Source organism: Micropterus dolomieu, linkage group LG12 (genome assembly GCF_021292245.1).
Source record: "Micropterus dolomieu isolate WLL.071019.BEF.003 ecotype Adirondacks linkage group LG12, ASM2129224v1, whole genome shotgun sequence".
In the NCBI taxonomy this organism is placed as follows: domain Eukaryota; kingdom Metazoa; phylum Chordata; class Actinopteri; order Centrarchiformes; family Centrarchidae; genus Micropterus; species Micropterus dolomieu.
The window spans coordinates 11806170-11828518 of NC_060161.1; the positions used below are offsets into that span (position 1 = coordinate 11806170).

Here is a 22349-nt window from a genome sequence, read left to right on the forward strand (position 1 = left end):
CATTTTTGTTCCGCCATCACTTCTTGTAAAACTGTCAATATTCGAAATCTGCACAGCTGATTTCACCTCAAAACTTCTCAGAAGTGGATTTAGTGATGAAATTCCATACGAAACTGTAAAATATAAAACTTTCTGTTGCTGGCCTCTGTCTGGTGCAGCAATGATGATGCACTGAATAGTGAATATTCTGTCTGACCAATCAGCAGTCTGTTGTGTTTTCACGTTACATTTTAGTATCATTCAGCTCGCTTGGAACCTCGATGGAGGTGAGGTGATATGAAAAAAAGTACCTGATAGCAGGTACAACATTTCTACAATGGAAAACCGAGTCAAGCCAAGTGGAGCTGGTACTGTGCAGTGGAAAAGGGGCTTAACTAAAATCAAAGGGCCTCCGCTCAGACTAGCTTGGTTTGAGGGCGTGCCTGAGCCCGCTAGCCGCTTGGCAAGCTTTATGACGCGTTTTCATTGTGACGTCACAAGTAAAGAAAGTGAAGGGCTGGACTACAAACGATCTGTTTTCAAGCGGGTCAGAGCAGAGTTTTCTGTGGGAGATGGGAACTCCCTTTGGGCTGGACTTTGGGCTTTTTCACTTTGCAAACCTGTTACATGCACAAAAAAGAGATATAACACAATAAAGGAGAGGGGAAAAAGCCAAAAAGTATAATACCACCTCTTTAAAGCCTTTATGGTAAATCCATTGTAACGGATCAGTGCGAGCTGACAGGCAGGTTGGCGACGTTATCCTGTCAGTTTATTTCTTTACAAAGACAAGTGTTGCAGTGTGACAGTCCTACCTGAAGAGAGGCTGTGAAGTCTTCATGTTACGCCATACGAGAACCACATACTTTATTTATGAAATTGGGTCGGACTTGATGAATTTAGCGCGAGGATACACGTGACCACGTCCGGTTTTCCAAAGAAGGTGTCTATACAGAATGGAAATAAGACTAATTGGATTATATTCACAGAAAGTATAAAACTTATTACATATGTTCATTAAAAGTTAAAAAATAATAAAATGTTAGGGAAATTACTTTTCAATTTTCTATTCTTTGATTTAGGGTTACTGGAAAAACATTAAATAAATTTGTTGACTCCATCAGCATTTATAGCTATACAATGGGTTTATGATGAAATCACAACATTGTTTACAAGAGTGCAAAGTTCTTCATAGAAAGCCTCCGGACCTCCGGCGAGGCCCACCAATCATAGTGTCTTAAAATCCTGTGGGAAACGCTGTAATAATTCTTATCCATGTTATGATCATTTTCATTTATGATTGAATGAAGTCATTGCAACCCCACACTTGTTGATTATCTGATATGAATAGTAGCATGCGTGCTGTGTTTGTAGTTAAACTTGATGACGTCCGTTGATCAGATGATTCGTTGAAAACATTTCAATAAACCGTGTGCTGAGGAACAGGCAATAAGTGCACATTGTCTACAACTGTCCCTGTTCCATAGGAGGTGGAGCAGCTGCGCCTAGAGCGTCTCCAGATTGACGAGCAGCTCCGCCAGATCGGGGTTGGGTACCGTGCACCTCCTAGTCGAACTGGGGGCCCTGGTGTTGAACGGGAGAAAGGCTACACGACAGATGAGAGCAGCAATTCACTCCACGCCTCTCGCACCTATGGGGGCCGCGGCAGAGGGCGCAGGGCCTCCAACAGCCAGTACTCTGGATATGGTTAGAAAGAAGGATCTGCAACATAATCGTATTGGAAAATAGAAGATAATTCTGTCGGATGGTCATGTCTGTTCTTGTCATGTCTTCCTTTTACATGTTTTGTCTCTGCTTGATACAGGCACAAACTCTGAACTGTCCAATGCTTCTGAGTCGGAGGATGCTGTCGACCGAGACCAGCGGCCCCGCGGCATAGGCGGCGATGAGAGGGGCTCCCGACGGGGCGGCAGAGGCCGAGGCTCTAATTCAGGACGGGGCCGTGGAGGGCCAGGGTCCAAGCCTTCCAATTCCATCAGCTCAGGTAGTTACAGCCTGTGTTTAGGTAACAGACGGACCAACGCACTTTATAAGAAGGTGAAATGTAAAAATGGCAACGTTTGTGCTCAAAACTAGAACAAAAAATTGAATCTGTGGTTGCAATATTATTTTTCTGTGACACATTCAGTGCTGAGGGACCCGGACAGTAACCCGTACTCCCTCCTGGAGGGTGAGGGAGAGCTGGCCGACACAGACATCAGCGAAGGCATGGGAGGAGACCGCCGCAGACGCTCCCGACGCCGCCGCAACGACCAAGAGCCCAGCGTGATGGACGCCGCCGCAGAGTCAGACAGCCAGGCCGGCCCCAGCGAGAACGGACTAGGTGAGAATTTAAGTGTTGTATTTTCATCGCTGTTAAAATATATATTGTTGCCATGGCTCAAAGTAGGAGCGCACAGTGTAAATCTCATTCAAACCAAAAGGCTTGTCGGTGTAAAGTTGAAATTCTCAAACTGTGACATTACCAAAGACAGTAACTCATATTTTCTCTTCTTACTTTTAGATGAAGAAGCCAGGCCTCAGCGCCGCAATCGGAGTCGCCGCCGTCGTAACCGTGGCAACCGCCCCGACGGAGGTTCAACCAGCCGTGACAGACAGCCAGGCGAAAGTGGTGAGTCACCAGTTTTTACTAGTTTACATTTTCCACTACAGAATCGACAGGATATTCTGTTTCAATATGAGCATTTGCTTTTAAAGAACTATCGTCTGGGCAGCTTGATTGTCTTTGTCTGTTGTGTATTGTGTTGTTTTTTTTTATTGCTATTGTTCTAACAGATTTCATTGTTTCCAGTGACTGTTGCTGACTACATATCCCGTCCTGAGTCCCAGAGCAGACAGAACCTGCCCCAAAAGGAAAACCACGCTGGCCCCGAGCCCAAGGTACAGGCACGAACACGCACCTCAGCCTTAGCGTTATTGGCATAAACCAGATTGTTGGACCGTTCTCACCTTTCACCACCATGTGTGCCCACAGGAGAACGGGACCAGCGCCCAGATGCCTGAGCGAACGCCCTCCAAGCGTTCCCCCAGCAAAGGCATGACCTCGGCCAGCGAGACCCTGACCTTGGTCAACGGGGTTTCGTAAGGAGACGGCCCCGCCCTTCGCGAACCCAAGTCTAGAGCAAGACTCCATGGCAAATTCTGTCCCTGCTTGCATTAACTTAAACCTTAAACAGATGAGTGAAAAGTACCTGACAAAATACCTGAATTCATACTATGAGAGTGAAAAAGTACAAAAAAAACGACAAACGCATCTACTTAAAAACACACGTTAACGGTGTATGCTATCCTATCTATCAGTACTTAGTGCTTATTTAAAAAAACAACTAGCTTGCCAAAAAAGAGCTGGTGGATATGACTTGATTTTTAAAAATACTGAAATACGAGAAACAGGACAAGACTATTTTTTTTTTTTTTGTTTGTTTTGTTTTTGAAACGGTTGTCTTTATTTGTGTTTTTTATGTTAATTTTGTTCATTGTTTATCACTGGTTTGGACTTGGCGGTCGCTCTCTCAACCAAAACAGACGCTTCTCTTAACAGTGTTAAAAGTACAGACGAGAGACGTAAGCTGTAGGGAGTGGCGTACGAGCAGGTAGTCCAATGGCTTATGTGACGCGATGTTCGCACACTGTACCTGGGAGTGGAGACAGACAGATTGGAATACTGATAGACATTGTGCCTTGAATTTGAAAAAAATAAAAATAAAAAAAAAAAGTTTTTCATTAAGTTTGCTTTTGTTTCCTGAGAGGAAGAAAAGTTGGTGGTCTTCCAGGTTTTTTTTGGGGGGTTCCAAAAAGAGAATAGACCTGTGAGGGAGTAAAATGAGTGAAAAGAGGAGACAGAAAGAGAGGGAGTGGCTGGCCAACATGAGGGGGCAAAAAAAGAAGTCCGGTGCCAAACAAGAAATTCAAGGCGCTTGTCCTCATTCCGAGTAGAATGGACAGCGTCGTGGTCAGTGCGTGCGTGTACGTGCGTGCGTGCGCACGTATGTGTGTGTTTGTGTGTGCACAGTTGAGATATTTGGCAACCACAAAACTAAACTGGGAGGGGTGAGGCAACGCAACGCAGCCCGGGTCGCACAGTGAGGCATCTCTGTATCAGCAGGCCTGAGGGGTGTGTGTCACTTCCTCCTCTCACCTGTGTTAGGTCTTTGAGGGTCCAGGGTGGCACCCATGCAGCCTTATAAGCAGAACAGGCTGAGGCCAGACAGACGGCAGACTTGAACTATAGATTTAGACTTAAAAGAGAACTATACCGTGCCTCTTTCTGTGTCGGAGGGGGTGGCAGTGCTAGCTTTCAGCCACACTCGTGTCTTGATAAAGCACTGCAGCGCGCAGCTCCGGATGCAGACGAGGGCGACCACCTTTCTGGGACGGGTGCTGCTAGTGGGGGAGGGCCTGGAGACTGCGGACTGTGGGATTGGGACAGCTTCAAATGACGTGAGAGCCACATGACACACAGGGCCCACACTTACAGGTACACACACACAATAGGCATACACACCAGGTGCGTGTAAGTCGCCGTGGTCGTCCGCGTGGCGCAGACAAGTACAGGACCGCAACAGAAAACTGTAAACAAGTGTTTGTCTTGTACCTGGCAGTTTGGGTTGGCAAATGGAGTAAGAGAGGGACTCGAAACCTCAGTGGCTCTCTGCTCATGTTGTTACTGTTGTCTTGGTTACCGCTCTCAAGTTTTTTTTGTTGCTATTTCCACATCTTAGAAAATATCAAATAAAAAACTGAAGTGAAATCAACCTCTTCTCTGGAGATGAACTTTGATTTCTCTGTCTTGTGAGTTTGCAGTCTATTTTTCTAACTTGCATGGCATTTAGTTAACGAGTAGTAGGGGCTGCCTGTCCTGTGCATGAGGAAAAAGGGGTGTTAATAATCTGACTTACAAAGCCATTGTTTCATTCAATAGAATTGCTGCTAATGTACACACTGAATGTCCTACTAACGTAGAAACTCAACTTTGAAGAGCAAGAAAATATTTTTGACTAACCCCCCCCCCTCCTCGCTCATCTGCCCAGAACGCCCCAGTTCCTATTGGTGGATGCGAGTCAGGAAGGGACCCGTTCCTCCGCTCACAAGTTTCAGAGTCTCACAAAGTATTAAATTACAAGGGCAACATTGTGCATGACAAAGCAAGCGTCCACATGACCAAAGGTTTTGACAGACAGATGAATGGGGAGTGCGGTTGAATCGAGATGACCCAGTTGCTGCTCTTAGACGTTTCTGCTCGCCTGTGTGTTGTGTTTTTAAAGAGTGAACGAGCACTTGAGTATTTGTACCTTGGTTCAGTTGCATGTGTGTGAGTGGAGGACGAAGCCCTATCTGGTATGTTTGTGTTTACCTTTATACCTCATTGTGTGAGTACTGTAATTTCCTTATGTATCGGCATCCCTCACGTCCTGTTGAAAGACAGCTGACTGCTGCGCGCGTGTGTGTGTGTGTGTGTGTGTGTGTCTGTGTGGATGCTGGTTGTACAGTCGACTCCTCACTGTGTCAGATTTTGTCTCTGGTTTTCTCACTCATGTTCTGATGGCAATAAAGGACTTTTCATTGTTTGGTATACATATTTTCTCAACAGTTTGTTTTTATTAATATGTCTCCCAACTTTTGTAGGGTTAAATATAACTGAGGCATTAGGTACATTTTGTAGCAATATAAAATGACTTGGTTACAAAAAAGAAAAGGAAGGTACAACTGAACTAAATTTGTCTCAAGCTATTTTAAGTCCAGCTATTACTGCCATTTTTAGCGCCAAGTAGTACTCTGCCTCATCCACATGACTCTTGTGTAATAATTCTTGCTGTGAATAAGCCTTTGCTAAAATATGGGTCTTTTATCCCCCTTTTATCAGCTGCTGAGCCTCTCTAACGAACCCGTTAAAAGTGACCATTGGACACCACACTTATTACGTTATGATGTAATTCTACTTTCAATGGGAATCAAAGGTACTTTATTGAGTGACTGTACAGGATCACAGTTGCTGTTTGTCTCTGGACCCACAGAAACTGGACATCCTGTACACGATGTTAATCAAGAGCACAACTTGCCTGTCAAAACAAGTATGTCCTCCCCCTTGTACGTAATGTTTTATTTTAGTTTTATTTTTACATTTTGAAAGTCAACAACAAAAGTGTAAATTCTTTCCAGGAAAATAATACAAATAAAAGAACGTTCTACATAAATCAGTGAAAAGGTTAGTGAAAAATACCAAACAGTAGTATGATAGTAGAATATAATAATGAAACAACTTGTTGGCTGGGTCCTTCACCAGTAACACTGCTTAATGAGAGCATGGCTGGCTAAATACCACTATTAAAGAGTCACATAACATCTGAGGTTAGTCAGACAGCATTTGGGAGATGCTGAAGCTAAGTGGGACAGTGTTCAGTGGTCAGATGAGAGCCAACCTGTGCTTGGTTGTTGCACGGTTATGCTGTGAGGAGAGGAGGCCTCTTTGTGGCAGGCCCTGAGAAGTCAGAGGGTTTAGGAATGCAGCACAATACTGGGGAAAATGTTGGGAGGTAAACCATTCAACAGCAAACCTCACACATACAGGGTTGATGGTTGGTTTTCTAGCGAGACCAGACCTCAGAGCCAAAGTTAAACAGGAATGGCTTCAAAACACTAATGTTAATGTGGCGGAGTCTCCCAAGTCAGAGTGTGAGAAGGTTCGCAAAGATGAATAGTTGTATTTTAGTTCATTTGTTTCTCTTTAGATTAGTTCATGTCCAACAAACCATGACGAATTCTGTTAAGTCGTGAGGACTAACATATACTTTGATTTACTGCTTACAGTTTTCACTTCCACATTTATTTCAGCAGTCTAACTGGTCGCATATTTCATTTTATCGTGCATTAAAACTGTCTTATAGCTTGGTGAAGCTTCAACACAGTGACAGGAGACACGTGTCCGCTCAGGCAATGTCTAGATGTTTGTTGAAATTGTGGTTCATTAATCAAATTCAGTTTAGAACACTGTTCATCCTTTTTCCTGGAAAGTTCCTGGGGAGCAGGACATGAGCACTCAGGATGCTGAAGTTAAAAAAAAATCCCTGGCTCCTCTGACTTCACTTCTGTCAGCATGTGTCTCCCTCTACTGGACATTTACTGTTTTAAAAAACACTAGTAAAGCACCAAATTAAGGAAAAGTACACATGTATTCTCAATATCAGCCATTCTCTTGGCACTGAAGTAATTCCTAACTTCTGCATTTTTTACCATGCAACTATCACTTCATTTTTGTCGTTTCATTAGACAGTAGGAGTGACAAATCCCAGAAACCTTGTTCCTCCCAGAATCCTGCCCTCCACATTTCCAGACTGCAAGCAGTGTTTGAGGAGGACGCACAGATCAAACGAGTTCACCTGACTGTTTATGCATAATTAATGTCTCTGGGACTCTGGTATGCTGGATTCTGTCTCATGTCCAGACAGAAAAGAATCGCCTGACTACTCCATGAATGCGCAGGTAGGCCTATGTGGATTTCAGGCGTCATTTATTCATTTCTTCTTCTTATGGAATATCATTTATATAATTTCTTCAAATGTATTTGGACTGACAGTATCAATAATATAGGACTTATAATTATGCAATGCAACCTCTAATATACATGATATATCTGATTATGAAACTCATTCCCTTCTCCCAACTAACAGGGTTGCCTAAATATATAAGATCATCAAATAAAAAGCGATGTGAGAGCAGAAACAAACATAATGCATAAAATGACAACAAGAAATAAATTATACACAAATGTAACCATTAAATAGACACACAGGTTTTGTTAAAAGAAGAAATAATGAATGAATGAATAACAGACAACATTGCATTTCTTCTGTGAGAACACACGAAATTATGTTCATGATTTTCTTTCCCAAAATATCTCAGTATAATTACAGTACCAAAACATATGAGGAATCCTAAATTTATAAATAACGTTAAACGTAAAACTGCAGTGTTTCATCTGTCTGTAGCTATGTGCAGGATTATAGTTTACGGATCCGTTTCCCAATTAATCGTCAGAACATACTGTAAACAGAAACTTAATTTGCTTCTCTACAGGTGAAAACAAACTTTTCAATACAAAGGATATTCGCGGTCTGAAACGAAAAGCCATTTCCGGCCAAAACTCTCCTTCATACCTTTAACCAATCACGGTCCGTACATTTTGAGCGACATGTCCATCCACCAATCAGATTCCTACTTGTGCGCAGAGCGCCAGTCGGTATCTGCTGGATCTGTTTGTTCTTTGAGTTTCGACTTTGTTGTCGCGTCGATCTCATGCGGTGAGTATTGTATTAATGTTTTCCTCTAATTGTTTCTGTTGCGTTTATTTCCGCTGTGCCTGTAGTTTTCACACGTGTCCAAACGTAACTGCATACAGAGTCAGTGGCTGAAGTGAGTTTTATTTTGTTCAGTCATAAGAAACAAAATGGCTAACACTTTAGAGCTAACGCTAGCTTGCTGGTAGCATCCATTCAAATGAAACGAGTCCATCTAGCAGCGCCGTGACCAGGAAGTGCAAACACGGAAACGGAGGCTTCCACTTTAACTTTTAAAAAAAGTTAACTGTATCTGAAGTCGTGTCTTTTTTGGTTTAATAAGATAGAAGGTAATTGTACCACTTGGCGACGGATATAATTTTCATTTAGCTTCGGTGGCTCTTCGCCTACAGTCGCCTCGATTACATGCTTTCTATTTCCTGATAATGACGTTATACGTTCACCATTTACTCTTTCACTTGTTAGTTTCTGTTACTGGACGGTGGCCCGAGTTGTCTTACTCTGTCTCTACCACTTTCAGAAAGGTACAGGAACGACAATGGTGAAGATTTTCATTGGGAACCTGTCTCAGCACGCTGAGAAGGAGGAAGTGGAGGCTCTGTTTAGCCAGTACGGCAAGGTGACAGAATGCGCCAAGTACAAAAACTACGCTTTTGTCCACATGGAAGACCGCAAGTCGGCCACCAAGGCCATCCGTGAGCTCCATCTCCATAAGCTGAATGGCAGACCCATCAACGTGGAGCCGAGCAGAGGGAAGAACCAGGGCCCTGTGAAGCTCCATGTAGCCAATGTTGAAAGGGGCTTCGATAAAGAGCTCCGTGAGCTGTTTGAAGAGTACGGCACGGTCACAGAGTGCTCCATTGTCAAGAACTTTGCCTTTGTGCACATGTCCAACTCCGATGAGGCCACGGATGCCATAGAGGGCCTGGATAACACGGAGTTTCAAGGTAAGTAAATGTGATATTCTGCTCTGTGAATGAAAGGATTAGAAGTTGTTGGGGGGGTGGTGGTTCCCTGCTGTCGGTATTCAGCCTTTTAGATTTGAGGGACAATGTTTTTCTCTCTCTCAGGAAAGCGCATACATGTTCAGATATCAAAAAGCAGACCCAGAGGGGAACCCGAGGAGGACTATCCACCTCCGCCTGGCAGAGGAGGCTATTATCCTCCTCTCTACCCAGGGGAGAGGCCTGAGCCTCCCTACAGAGGCCGCATGCCAGCTTACCCTCCTCCACCTCCGCCTCCGCCAATGTTGCCCCTTCCTCCGAGACGACCACCATATCCCGACCGCGGCTATGGCGAGCGAGAAGGCTACGGGGTGGTCGACTACTATGAGAAATTCAGAGCACGCCCGTATGGCATGGGAGGCTACGATGACCGCCGTTCCAGTGCCATCCCCCCTCCTCCGCCTCCTCCCTCGGCGCTGGTTAGAGAACGTCTTGGAATGGGGTCCCATGACCCATATGACCGCCGTCCGCCCCCTCCCCCTCCTCCGTCCTACATGGTCAGGGACCGAAGCCCCATCAGACGAGCACCCCCTCCACCTGCTCCAGCAGCTGGTAACGGGTACTCCTACGAGCGGTCCCGGCTCTCGCCGCTGTCTAGAGCTCCGATGTATGCAGCGCCCCGCCCCAGGGACTCCTTCTCAGAGAGAGCGCCGATGCCACCTCCACCTCGATATGCAAGTTATTAGGCACACAAGAGCGTAATACAAGGTGAGAACAGAGGGTGGATGTTTCATGACAACATAAATGACATTGATGAGAAGAAAGAATGATTGAGAAAATGTACCAAAATGAATCCACAGGTTGAGGCAGAATCACGCTTTAAACCACCACCTTTAGCCAGAGCTCTTAATTCCTGCAGATATAATTCAGCCAAGAGATCAGTATGCCAATATAACAATTAAAGATTGCTGAAAGAATCCTAAAATATTGCTGCTTTAATCAAATATCAGTCTTGCGCGAATCCTGAGTAAAACGCGCTTCTTGACATGTGTGGTGTGCTCTCTTTCCAGGTTTAGAATATGACAAGATCGTCGTCGTCTGCTGATGCACGTGGCGCTATACATCCCCCTCGTCTATGGCGGATTGCGTTGCGTTCGCCGGAGACTAACTGGGAGATTCTGTATTGCGGACAACCCCGTACTTAAAACCATACGATTCCATGTGTACAGTTCACGTATTCTTCTGAGCTGTTTATGCCTTTTCTGTTCCTCTGCTTGTTTTACTGTTCAAATCCTTAAAATGTTTTGCAGAATAGGATGCTGGCTTAGGTGCTTGGTCTATTTCAGTGTGCCGCAGTACTGTTAATGGCCAGGAACACTTTTGCTCTTTAATCTTTCTAAATGGATATGGCATTTCATTTCATAACAAGGGAAGTCATTTAATTGAAAATATGTAGTCTTTGTAAACAAAAATTATTGTGTTCAGACTAAGGTTGTTAGTTGACGACAAAATGCTCATCAAAATAAGTTTATAAAATGTAGTATAGAAGTGCTTTAATATAATACTTGTGTGGCAGGTTGTACAGTAAATCTATAGCAAGATTTGCGACACATGGTGGCATGACAAATCAAAAGTTCCAGTGTGATATTATTTTGTTTCTTTTTTCACTTTGTCATCTTTTCATGCGAAAATAGAATCTATATCACCGTTATGTATCATTTTATTTACTTTACAAGTTGCTTTTCATTTGAAGGCTTTTTAATAAACAAATCAAACCAAAAACCTCGTTTTAACTGTGAAATTATTCCTCGTTGGTTAGGCCTTGTAGTCTAATGACTTGGCACTCCGCCACTATTCAACGCTTTCAGTTTCTCTCTTTACACCCTACAGAGTTATCAGCTTGACACATGGTAGGTGATGTTTTCTCAGCCCCTCTTTCATCGTCAAACGAGTTTTAAGTTCCTTGTTTTCGATACCACGCCCAGTCTGCTTTCCACTGACATGTTGACGCATTTTCATCTGAGCAACCGGACAAGTGAGAAAAGAAATGCATTTTATTTAGCAGCTGTTCCTGATAATGAAGACGTGGTGAAAGTGCATGTACGCAAACTTAGACATTAACAAAAAGTAGAGTTTGAGTGTGATTTCCCCTCTAACACCCTCAAAGTGAATTCCACTAATAAGATCTGTAGCTGTCCACAAACTCTCGAGTGATGTGCAAATATATTTACTGTAGTTTTTGTTTGTGCTGCGTCCACCGGATGTGATATGATGTTCTGGCACACAGGGAGCTGCATCTTTACTCAATAACCGCCCATTGCCTACCTTGTGTCGAGCCAATACATGGTGTTATAGACCAATAATTAACTGAGCTTTGCGATGGCCCATGTCGTCTTGCGACAGTTCTAAAGTCTCTCTTTGCATTCTTCACTTCTGTCACTGAGTACACATTAGTCATACTTTCCATTTATATATGTACCACAAATTGCATGCAGTCTGTGTTCTTAGTGTTTGTGCTCTTTGTAGGTTGGTAGACTCTGTGCTGGAGATGTGCCAGCTCATGGTAAGTTGTCCTCGGGAGATGTGCAGCATCCTGTAGAAAAGAGGTAGGCATTGTTGAAACTGTACTGCAAAACACCTCTTACTAATGCAGTGGTTCTCAAACTGAGGGGCGGACCCCCTTCGCACGGCGTAGTGCCACCACGGGGGCGGGGGCATGGATGTTGAGCTGACCTGAAGTTGCATGAATGTTATTTATGTGGTGGCGTTAAAAAGAGGGCTCAGATGCAAGCAAGGCTAACCTGAATCTTCATTTTAGTTGCCCCTTTTGGTTAATGATTGGTAAAAATTAAATCAAATCGCTGGAGTCGGGGGGGGCCTTAAAACTTTTTTTGGCTTCTAAAGGGAGGCGTGACCAAGTTTGGGAACCACTGTACTAATGAAATCAATTGTCTCCTGTCTCCCTCTTGTGTTGCATTCATGCTACAGTGTTCCTATACACTGGGAATAGTAAGAAATTTTATTTTCAAAATCTAGAAGCCTTGGATATTTTTAAAGGAAGTGTAGGGAGGGGGGGATTATTCTAAAACTTTGTATCTTGCCAAAATGTAAAAGTGAACACAGAAAAAATGTAAGTTTTTGTTCAGACATTTTATTTATTTATTTTTAACATTGTTAATGTTCTCCTTGATGAGGAGTGGGGTGTCTGACCCTGTCTCTGTGTCTGCAGGTCTGTCTCTGCTCTGGTGGCTGTAATGGGTCTTGGAGTGAATTCACAGATGTTTGTAGCCTCTGAGCATTACCTGCTAGTAATAGATGGGATCAGATGGTCCTGTAATTAACGGTAAAGCAGTACGAGTACACTATGATGTCCTTAAGAGGCTTTTCAGTTTTGTGAACTTGTTTGTTGTTACAGGAGGTGAAGTTGGATCGTCAGTGAAAGTTCTTTGGTTGGTGAGCTGAAGTGAATGTCCAGTCCTCAGAAAACCTGCATGGTTACATCTTTGTTCTCTGCAGCTAATGACACTGAAATAATGATAGAGGAAAATAAATTCTGATGTTATTGACTCAAGTGATCTGAAACTTGACAATTTAAAAAAAAAAAAAAAAAAAAACCATTTGAAACCATTGTGTGATGATAAACACACAACTTTTCTTTTGCTAGTATCATGTCTAAACTATTTATGAAGCTAAAATATTTCATATACTTTAGGTTACTGTATATAGACAGTTGAATACAAATTATTGCTGCGCTTAATTGTTAATAAAATGTATTTTAAAATGTATTTTATAAGTCGTCCTGGATTTTTTTACATTATCTTTCCTATATGATTTTTACATTATCAATCTAAGCAAATAACCACATTTTTCTCAAAGTCTGAATTGATGTCCTGTCTTCAAACAGTCCCTCCAATGTCTGTCCCTCTTTAAACAAACGTAGAGTAATGAGGTTACACTTGTAATCTGTTAAGAGGCCTTTCTCTGGGTTTTTAAATACGATCTCAATAGTTTGCAGTTAATCCCAGTTGGTTTATTGAACTTGTAGAAAGACGTAGTGCTGATCTTTTGATCTGTTCTATCCTGCAGCTCCAAGCAAGTATGGACGCCTTAACTTTTTCTTCTCGTGGTTAGGCTAAGAAAGCCTTGTTCTAGCTAACAGTCTCAGTGTGGAATTTCAGTCTTGTCATGTGTAACAAAAGCTCACCCTCAGGGTACGGGATATAAGGACAGACAAACTGGTATTACACAATCCACTGTTTTTACTAAATTCAGCTGTAATGTTGCGCCCTACATAAAGAGTCAGAATTTCCTGACGGTGATTAAGAAAAAAAAAAATTCTATCACAATCAGCTACTTGTTTTATCATAAAATTTTGCAATGTCCTTTGTCTTGATAAAGTTTGTCAGATGTGGCCAACATGACGCTGTGTCTCTTGAGGAGTGAGGAAAAAGTGATTAACAAACTTAAGTAGAGTTACTGTGCTTCCTGTATTTACTTCAGGGTTACAGTTGACTGGGTCTTATGCCAGCATGCACTGAGAGAGACACCTACTGGACAGGTAACCAGCCCTGAATGGATAGATACTACACCGTACTCGGGGAACAAAAACAAGACAAAGCAATCTGAAAATTGTTGAAAATAAAGTTGAAAGGAAATCCTCCAGATTTACAAATTTAGAAAAATGAGAAGTGGCATTTTCTCTTCCCCTTTCTGAAGTCTTTGCTGACTGATCTTTACTGTCTTTTCAGGTCAAATGAGTTTTACTTTAAGCACACTCCCTTCTTGGTACCCTCGAGTTTTGAGAAATCATGAGTGTTTAGAGTCTGTGTTGGCCGGAGGTTTTCTAGGGTCTGCAGGACTCATACTTGTGCCGCCTACATGGCAGTGATCACCTTCCAAACTTGACTTTTGTACTTTTGTTATTGCTGTAGTTAACGACAATAACGCTGCCATCGCTCTTGTTTCCCTGCGATAACGATCTTGCATTGCACATCCTGCTTGTAAATGAAGTATAGTAACATCAGGATTCTCTAGACGCTGATCATGCCGCTGAGTACAGAATCTGATAAATGTGTCTGCGCAGCCTGCTCTGAAATTAGTGGCTAAAATTACATTTACTCAAGCACTTTACCTTATTAAATTTTAAGGTGCTTTAGTGTTCTGAATTTATTCTACTTTATACCACTACATTTCAGAGGGAAATATTGTTTACATTTAGGCTATTTTACATGTATTTATAGTTACCTAAGCCAGTAAGAACATTAAAATACTTCAACATGAATGTGCCCAATAATAATTCAATATTATATACCACATAACATGTACCGCTACTTCTGATACTTTTTTTTGTATATTTTGCTGGTAATACTTCTGTTTGTGAGTGAAATTTGTAATGGAAACCTTATGGATTACTTTCTAACTTAAAAGGGACAAATTGAATTGATACTTCAATACGTCTTCCACAACCGAGTGAAACAAATGTGAAAGGTCAGAATTTGAAGCCAAGCAGAGGGGTGTGGATTTGGCTTTTGTTTTGTTTTATCACTGTAATCTGAGCTCAAGATGAACAATGGCAGTTCTTATCACAAGCAAAAAGCTGGAAAAACCTGTTCCCAATGTGTTGAAGATGCACAGCTCCCCTGCTTTGTGTGCAGGGAAGAGATCATTATCAATCATTATTCCATTGATTACAGAACCTGAATTGGTTGTTTGAATTGTGTGGCTGATATTCAGTCTTTAACAACAGCATTCACAAAAAAGTTGGTACCAAAAACTTTAATGTTAAATAGGTTGAAAATGTAAATACATTTAATAATATCTTTAAGCCGTTTACACTTAAAACAAAAGTTATATTAAGATCACAGCTTTTGAATCTGTATACATGGAGTAAGATATAGGGTGCAAAATAATACTTGGATTTCACATTACAAAGAGGGATCTTATATTGAACTCTAATGTAACAACTACACAGCAGATTGTATTGCACTGAAACGCAAGACAATACAGTAAAAAGTAACGTTTCACGGAGCAGTGTGGCTCGTCATGAATGATACATGAGAGTCTCATCAGTCTCCAGGGGCCCAAGTGCCGTGAGTTCAGCCGGGTAACTGTTGAACGCGCGTGATCCTGTGTCCATGACCGCTGTGGAAGTGGGCACACACATGCACGTCTCTCTGGACGGGGGCACCTCCAGCACCTCAAACTCCACCTCGAAGCTCCCCTTGGCCTCGCCGGCCTCTCGGATGATCAGCATCTCATACCCTCCGAACCGGACCAGGGCCTTGTCCGGGAGGTCCATCCTTTCTAGGTGGCCAAGGGCGCAGCCGTTCACGGACAGTCGCCCCTTCTGGCTCAAGCTCTGGATGGTGAACAGCAGATCCGGGCTCTGGGGCGTGCGGTATGCGTGGAGGGCCAGCTGTTTGCGGGACACCCGGATATCGACCAGGGTGAAAGTGCAGGCCTGGGCGTCACGTCCCAGCTTGATGGGGTCGTCGACTGAATGTCTGCTCCTGTTCCTCAGAGGCAGCAGCTCGTACAGACCCTTAGAGCTCTGCTGAGGGTGGTAGAACTTGATTTGGAGACAAGTCAGGAGATCCTCCTCCGTCTCCAATGTCGCGGACAGATTCATCATTAAAGTTGTTGATGAAGTCAGGAGAAGGCGAATCGACCTGTTGACATTGAATGATGAAAGGCTGCTGGGACACAAGACAAACAAACCTAAGGAATGAGATAAGGGGGTTTCCATTCAAAACAAAAAGTGTAACTTTAGGCCTAATCCAAGACTGCTGTTAATTTTCTGTGCCTTACCTGTGTGTTGAAGTTTTTAATTTGAAGATAAGCCTACGTGCTTTTACTCCATCCAGAGAAAAGCTGGAGGGAACTAACTAACGGTGTTGCTGCTCAGAGTGAAAACAGGAAGACTCCTCCTAACTCTTCTTTGCAAGCTGTTGTTGTCTCTCCTTCGAGTTTCGTCACTCTCACAAGACCCTGAAGTAACAATGCTGCCTTCAGGTGCAAATTCGGAAAAACCCAATTACAAAGTGTAAACGAGGTAAAGCGGCAATGAATAGAACGGAAAAGTCTGTGTTTTCATTGCACAAGGTGAAGCATGGAAGCTCTGATCCAGCACTCCCACTCAAGGATAATTTCAGTGGACCACCAGTTAAATTTACAAATATTTTCATATTATTTAATTGTTCCTCTTCAGCGTTGACACAATTAATTGGTGCGTGTATTCATAGAGAATTAATCAACAACAATGTTGATTATAAATTAATCAAGTTAAATTCCAACCATTCACTATTTCCCTCCTGTCAAATATAACACTATGTTGCTTTTTTGAATAGCAATATGTGTGTTTTAGTTAGTTAGACAGACTATAAAAGCAATATTAAGATACCACCTTGGGTTTTGAAGAGTTGCAATAGGCATATTTAATTTGAAAACTAATCAACACATTAGGCTAGGCTCATCTTCAAAACGTTGATTACATGGCTACTCCAAACTGTTGTGCCACTAGCTTTATATAATAAAATAAAAATCTTCCCTCTTCCCCTACTTTCTTCTTACCACTGCTACCTTTGTTAAAATGCGTGTTTTTATAACTTTTCCAATCAAACATTCAATGAAAGGGTTGATGTTTTCTAACAATTTCTATACAATACAATTTTAAGATGGGCGCCTGAACGCAGCACTGATTATTCCCCAAAATTCCCAGATGACGCAACCAAACTTTTATGGGAGCAACTTGAAACAGAAAGAAGTCAGTGCATGGTTTTATATTAACTATTGAGCCAGCAATATGACCAAACAAAGTCCTGAGTGTAAAATTAAACTGTTACTCATTTAATTTTACTCAGTTACGAGAAGTCGTAACATTCCTTTAGTTCCTGTAAACTACATAAACCAAACAGTAAAAAAGTGACGGTAAGGTAAGGGGTTAATTAATAGCAAACTTGGACAGGGATGGAAGGGTAAGCAAGGGCAAGCCAGGACAAAACATGCCGAGCGTGCAAATGTTTTCCTTTCATACAGACTCTGGGAGAAGAATATATGAATACAGTCAGTAAGAACAGAGTAGAAAATATGTAATAGGCCAACTCGTTTATGTAGACAGAAAGCAAGCAGCATACGGCAGCTAAATGTTAATTGTTGTTTGTCATAAAACTACGACGGCTACCATCACCTATCCTCCTGCACTGTGGGTGGCGCTTCGGTCGTGGTCCGGGAAAATGCAGAGGATGAAGAAGACAAAAGGCAGGCGAAAACGAAACGGAAGTCGGTAAAAGGAAAGGTCTCGAAAGCGCTCCGGTGCCACCCGCCATTAAACAATAAGGAGAAGAAGGAAGGTTTGAATTCCTGGTTGAAAGGTAACCTAATATGTACGTGCTGTGTCATGATACGTGCAATTCACAGCATTTTAAATTCCTGAAATATATTTTAAACTCGTAAAATTCCCTATTTGTTTGCCGCTCGCAGTTTAGCTGCTGATATCGTGAGCGGCGCTTTGTGTAATATCGTGGTTCGTCGAGCGAGCTAACTGTAGCTAACTGCTAGCAGTAGCAATTTGGTTATACCAAGACCGAGAATTGTGTTTAGATAATCTGCTTTGAAGCGTTATAGCAACACATTAGGTAGAGCCGTTGTAACGTTTATGTTTAAATAATTAGAATAGGTTGTAAAATGTGTAGACGTCCTGCGTAAGTTAAACTGACGTCAGCCATTTTGCAATGAACAGGCCTGTTTGGTCCGCAGCAAGATAAACGACATACAATTAAACGTTTTGTCTCCTCTCCCTTCCCTTATGTGTTTCTTTCTCTCTCTCTCTCTCTCTCTCTCTGTTGCTTTAAAACAGATCTTGAACAATGGTGAAGATTTTTGTGGGAAATCTGCCCCGAGAGGCAGACCAGGATGAAATCAAGGCACTCTTCACCGAGTACGGCACGGTCACTGAATGTGCCATCATCAAGAACTACGCCTTTGTCCACATGGATGACCGCAAGGCCGCCACCAAGGCCATTAAGAATCTGCACCTCTACAAGCTACATGGTACACCAATCAACGTGGAGGCCAGCCACGGGAAGAACCAGGGCGCCGTCAAACTGCATGTAGCGAATGTAGAAAAGGGAGCTGATGATGAGCTCCGTGCTCTCTTTGAAGAGTATGGTTCAGTCACAGAGTGTGCTGTTGTCAAGAATTTTGCTTTCGTACACATGTCCAACTCTGACGAAGCCATGGATGCCATCAAGGGACTGGACAACACTGAATTTCAAGGTAGGAAGGGACGCTATTAAAAAGTTTAGATGTAGTTGTGACATGTTTTATTTTAAACATAATTATATACATTATATTTTCTTCTGTATTTTTTTTATTTAGGCAAACGCATCCATGTCCAGATTTCTAAGAGTCGTCCCAGACATGACGAACGGGAAGACTACCCCCCTCCTCCCCCAGACAGGGGTGGCTATTGGCCCCCACGCTATCCAGGAGAGAGGCATGAGCCTCCCCCACCCAGCTACCTGAGAGGCCGCCTCAGCCATATACCCCCAGGTTACCCCGCCCCTCCTCTGCCACCCCCTCCCCCTAGACGAGCTGTTTACCCTGAGCGTCCTTATGAGGGCGAGAGGGACAGATACGGCGTGGTAGATTACTATGAGAAGTACAGAGCCCGTCCGTATGGCATCGCCTCCTACGAGGACCAGCGTCCTGGCGCCCCTCCTCCTCCCCCTCCCCCCTCAGCCGTCGTCCGAGACCGTCTTATGACCTCGTCGCTTGACCCGTATGAGCGTCGACCTCTTCCACCTCCTCCGTCCTCGTACTATGCCCGAGATCGCAGCCCCCTCAGGAGACCGCCTAGTTCGCCGATGCCTCCTGCCAGTAATGGCTACTCCTACGAGCGCTCACGACTCTCTCCGGTTTCCCGGGTCCCGGCATACGGAGTTCCACGCGCCAGGGACCCCTACGCAGAGCGGCTGCCTCCGCCACCGCCTGCACGCTACGCTTATTAAGCAAGGCCCTGGCATGTGAAGGTGAGAATAGGTCTGAGGTAGACTGGTGTTCATATATTTTCCAAAATTTCTATTCGTCCCTGTAAAAGGCAGAGGCAGCTTGTGACTTGTCCTGTACGCTCTACAACTTGTGGGGAAAACAAGGTTTGAAAAAGCATGCGTACGAAGTGCTGTTCAAGTTGAAAATCCGTTTGTAATGCACATCTGTGCACTAACTTGGATTTCAGCTGCTAAGTGTGGGATGATCCGACAAAGACAGACTCAAGTCTGAGGTCTCTGACTGAAGAACGGGACTCGAGATACAGAGCTCGAAAAAATGTCAACATGTAGAAAATTAAGATGGAGCAACGTTCATTGTGTCATCAGTTGCAGACAGTTCATTTGTGTCATCTGCTCTTCTTTCAGGATCGTCGTCCGACTGCGTCGCCGCTCGCCGCCTCCTGATGCACGTGACACTATCCTCTTCCTGTCTGTGGCTGAGCGCGTTACGTTCTCCTGCGACGCTCACAGGAGGAACTGAATTGTCGACGTCCACGTCTGTTTTTGTTTTTATTATTTTGGGACAGTTTTTATTCGCATTTTTTCCCATGATTGTGTTAGTTTCTTACTGTGCTGTAGTCGTTTTAATGATTGAAGTCTGAGTTAGGCGCTTTCTTTTTTTTAAGTTGTACTTTTACGTTACAATAATTAGTATTCTGATGTTGTGTGTGACCTTAGAAAGCTGAAAGATTTCAGCAGCAGTCTCTAGGCGATACTTGTGACTGTAGATTTAACTGAACTGAATCATGTTTGGGATTAAATCTAATCTACACGTTGGTTCCACCCTGTTAAGCTTTTCCATCGAAAACCAAACCTGCATGTGTCGTTGCTGTAAAAAATATAAACTGCTAAAAGTATAAAAAGTAACTGTTGATAGGACAGTTACCGCAAAGCGTTCACATGTACCTGTCCATTGTCGAACTTGTTTTTAATAAACGGATTTGTGCAGAAATGTTGTTCACAAATGTGCCCAAAAATCATGCCCAGCGCTAAAACACAAATAGTGTAACCGCTTGATTTGATTCAAATACTCTGCTAAGATCCTTCGAAAATAATACTATATTTAATGATTATTCGTTTGTGAATGATATCACGTTTAACACACTTGTTAAAATCGTCACGCTGATCAAAGAAATATCTGTGGTCTTGTCTGAATCACTCATCAGCGTACCTTTTTAGAGCTTGTCCCCTTCAGTACCAAAATTGAAACTTTTTCATGTTAGAGCTTGAGGAAAGAAGGGTGTCACAGAGCTCGAAGCTGTGACTAGTTTACCTTGAGTCTTGGACGAGATGACGTCGGAGGCTACTGGAGACCCTCAGTCAACAGGTAAGTCAAGGGCTTTAAGGACTACTGAAGAAGAGATGAATACAGACAGCAGTTGATCATAAGTAATAGGTACATTATACGATTTATTTACCACAGAGGTTTGTGACATTGGGCATAAACTTTGATCATTTACAGGTCCTGTAGTGTCAGCTAGTTTAGTGTTTATTCAGTCATTCCCTGTAAAAGAACCAGTCAGCTGTAAATTAGCTACTCTTTATCGCCAGTTTGGCGGGAAATAATTCTGCAATGCATATATGGTTGACAGTACTTTTTCAAGTACTGGCAATAAACTCAGTGACCACGGTCTTCAAATCCTGTAGGATTTAGTTGTGGGGAAATTGTTTTTGGAAGTGAAGCGAAGCATTCAGAATAGTGATTTGGAGAGATGAGTTGATGTTTTGACTGAACAGACACTTGGTATTGCAGACTATTTTTCAAAGTCTTGTAAAACATGAAGTCAATTAACAATACAATGAAATTGCTATAGTAACTGATTTTCAGACAGAATTTTCATGGATGTGAGAAAATTACAGTACTTTGCATTGTATTACTGTTTTGGACCTGTATGAATAAAACATTTAAAACAACACGGAGTCCCTGGTAACTAATGTACTGTTATGGAAACTAGTTAGAATAACGTGACTATAATTTAACTTTAATGCATTGTATTAACAATTTCATACTGTTTCTGAACTCTAAACTGCCATTTAAAAATATTTGAATATTTGGATGAGTAATATTTTCTATATATATTTTTTTACAATTTAAAGAAGTATTCACAATATTTTCACTAACTTAACATTCTACAGTTGTAATAAGGACCCGGTAGAGTAACAACATTTTCAATATTAGTATGGTTTTGATACCAAAACCAAAAGTTGAAGAAGTTCTATAAAAATGTTTTCTACCAAACCTTTCTTTTCACTTGGCAAAGTAATTATACACTCAGCTATTCAAGAAGTCGTCTGAATAAAATGTAAGCTTCGGCTTTAGAGCCATTACACAATACAGCAGTCCTCAACACATTTTGATCTAAACCACTGAATGAATTAAAAGTTCTAATCACATGTGGAAATATTTACATATAAATCTGAGAATTTATGAAAACTTTATATTTATAGCTCACTTGTTAAAACAAAGTACAAAGTGCTTCACAGAGAAAGACCAAACTAAAAACCGCAGTGAATGATAAAAGACAAGAGGGACAAGATAATAAGAAAATTAGAAAAACATTAAAATAAACAGGCAGCTCAGATAAAAGCATTTCACTCTATGATAAAAGTTGGTAAATATACAAAAAACTTATTATTGATTGATTTATAGATATTAGATTTCCTCCTTTATGTAAATATATTTAAAAATATTAAAGTTTTTTTTTTTTAACATTGATCCCTTCATTCAGATTTTTGGGTTCTCTCTAGGTGGAATTCTGTCTCATTTAAAAGGTTGTAGTTTAACATTTCTTATTCTACAGATCCCACTCATGGCCAGCAGGGGTCGACAAGCTGACAACACAAACCTTTCTCCTGGCTTGACGAGCGTTCATGTTGAGTGTGGTGTTAATAACAGTAACACACGAGACTATCCAGCACCTTACAAACTGTATTCCACAGAGTTTATAGAGTGCTGATGTAGAGTTGTTTGGTCCAGATGTTGTGAGGTCCAGGAAAATATATCAGTCTATTAAGTAGTTATGGTTTGTTCACTTTCAGAACCATTAGTGGTTATATTTAATGAA

At 42.2% G+C, this 22349-nt stretch overlaps 4 protein-coding genes across 13 annotated transcripts in view; 3 read left to right on the forward strand and 1 right to left on the reverse strand.

Annotated features, from left to right (window-relative positions):
• The window catches only part of fxr2 (fragile X mental retardation, autosomal homolog 2), an 18214-nt gene extending 12638 nt beyond the window's left edge, over positions 1-5576 (forward strand). For both annotated transcript variants that reach the window (XM_046064833.1, XM_046064834.1), the window contains exons 12-17: positions 1467-1686; positions 1805-1984; positions 2129-2323; positions 2504-2611; positions 2792-2880; positions 2975-5576. In XM_046064833.1, the coding sequence (XP_045920789.1) occupies positions 1467-1686; positions 1805-1984; positions 2129-2323; positions 2504-2611; positions 2792-2880; positions 2975-3085 (903 nt within the window). In that variant the 3' untranslated portion in view covers positions 3086-5576. The remainder of the gene's footprint in view (positions 1-1466; positions 1687-1804; positions 1985-2128; positions 2324-2503; positions 2612-2791; positions 2881-2974) is intronic.
• Positions 5577-8197: 2621 nt separating this feature from the next.
• LOC123980764 (RNA-binding protein 4B-like) lies at positions 8198-13023 on the forward strand. 5 transcript variants are annotated; one of them, XR_006827551.1, is made up of 6 exons: positions 8464-8623; positions 8815-9241; positions 9365-10006; positions 11765-11844; positions 12468-12581; positions 12654-13023. XR_006827551.1 is itself a non-coding variant. In XM_046065307.1 (4 exons), the coding sequence occupies exons 2-3, from the start codon at positions 8833-8835 to the stop codon at positions 9982-9984; spliced, it is 1029 nt and encodes a 342-aa protein (XP_045921263.1). In that variant the 5' UTR covers positions 8198-8297; positions 8815-8832; the 3' UTR covers positions 9985-10006; positions 10309-11020. The 5 variants fall into 5 exon arrangements, 4 of the variants coding, with proteins under 4 accessions (XP_045921263.1, XP_045921264.1, XP_045921265.1 ...); XM_046065307.1 differs by lacking the exons at positions 8464-8623; positions 11765-11844; positions 12468-12581; positions 12654-13023 and adding exons at positions 8198-8297; positions 10309-11020; XM_046065308.1 differs by lacking the exons at positions 8464-8623; positions 11765-11844; positions 12468-12581; positions 12654-13023 and adding exons at positions 8338-8409; positions 10309-11020.
• A 1975-nt stretch (positions 13024-14998) lies between these two features.
• tifa (TRAF interacting protein with forkhead associated domain) lies at positions 14999-17805 on the reverse strand. Of its 4 annotated transcripts, XM_046064874.1 has the most exons (3): positions 17424-17805; positions 16046-16225; positions 14999-15930 (listed from the first exon to the last, which is right to left on the reverse strand). In XM_046064874.1, the coding sequence occupies exon 3, from the start codon at positions 15867-15869 to the stop codon at positions 15279-15281; it is 591 nt and encodes a 196-aa protein (XP_045920830.1). In that variant the 5' UTR covers positions 15870-15930; positions 16046-16225; positions 17424-17805; the 3' UTR covers positions 14999-15278. The 4 variants fall into 4 exon arrangements, with proteins under 4 accessions (XP_045920830.1, XP_045920834.1, XP_045920831.1 ...); XM_046064878.1 differs by lacking the exon at positions 17424-17805 and having other exon boundaries at positions 14999-15906; positions 16046-16243; XM_046064875.1 differs by lacking the exon at positions 17424-17805 and having other exon boundaries at positions 14999-15933; positions 16046-16243.
• On the forward strand, positions 17121-20236 carry rbm4.3 (RNA binding motif protein 4.3). 2 transcript variants are annotated; one of them, XM_046064873.1, is made up of 4 exons: positions 17121-17619; positions 18093-18511; positions 18614-19266; positions 19651-20236. In XM_046064873.1, the coding sequence occupies exons 2-3, from the start codon at positions 18103-18105 to the stop codon at positions 19243-19245; spliced, it is 1041 nt and encodes a 346-aa protein (XP_045920829.1). In that variant the 5' UTR covers positions 17121-17619; positions 18093-18102; the 3' UTR covers positions 19246-19266; positions 19651-20236. The 2 variants fall into 2 exon arrangements, with proteins under 2 accessions (XP_045920829.1, XP_045920828.1); XM_046064872.1 differs by having other exon boundaries at positions 17191-17607.
• Positions 20237-22349: the final 2113 nt, after the last annotated feature.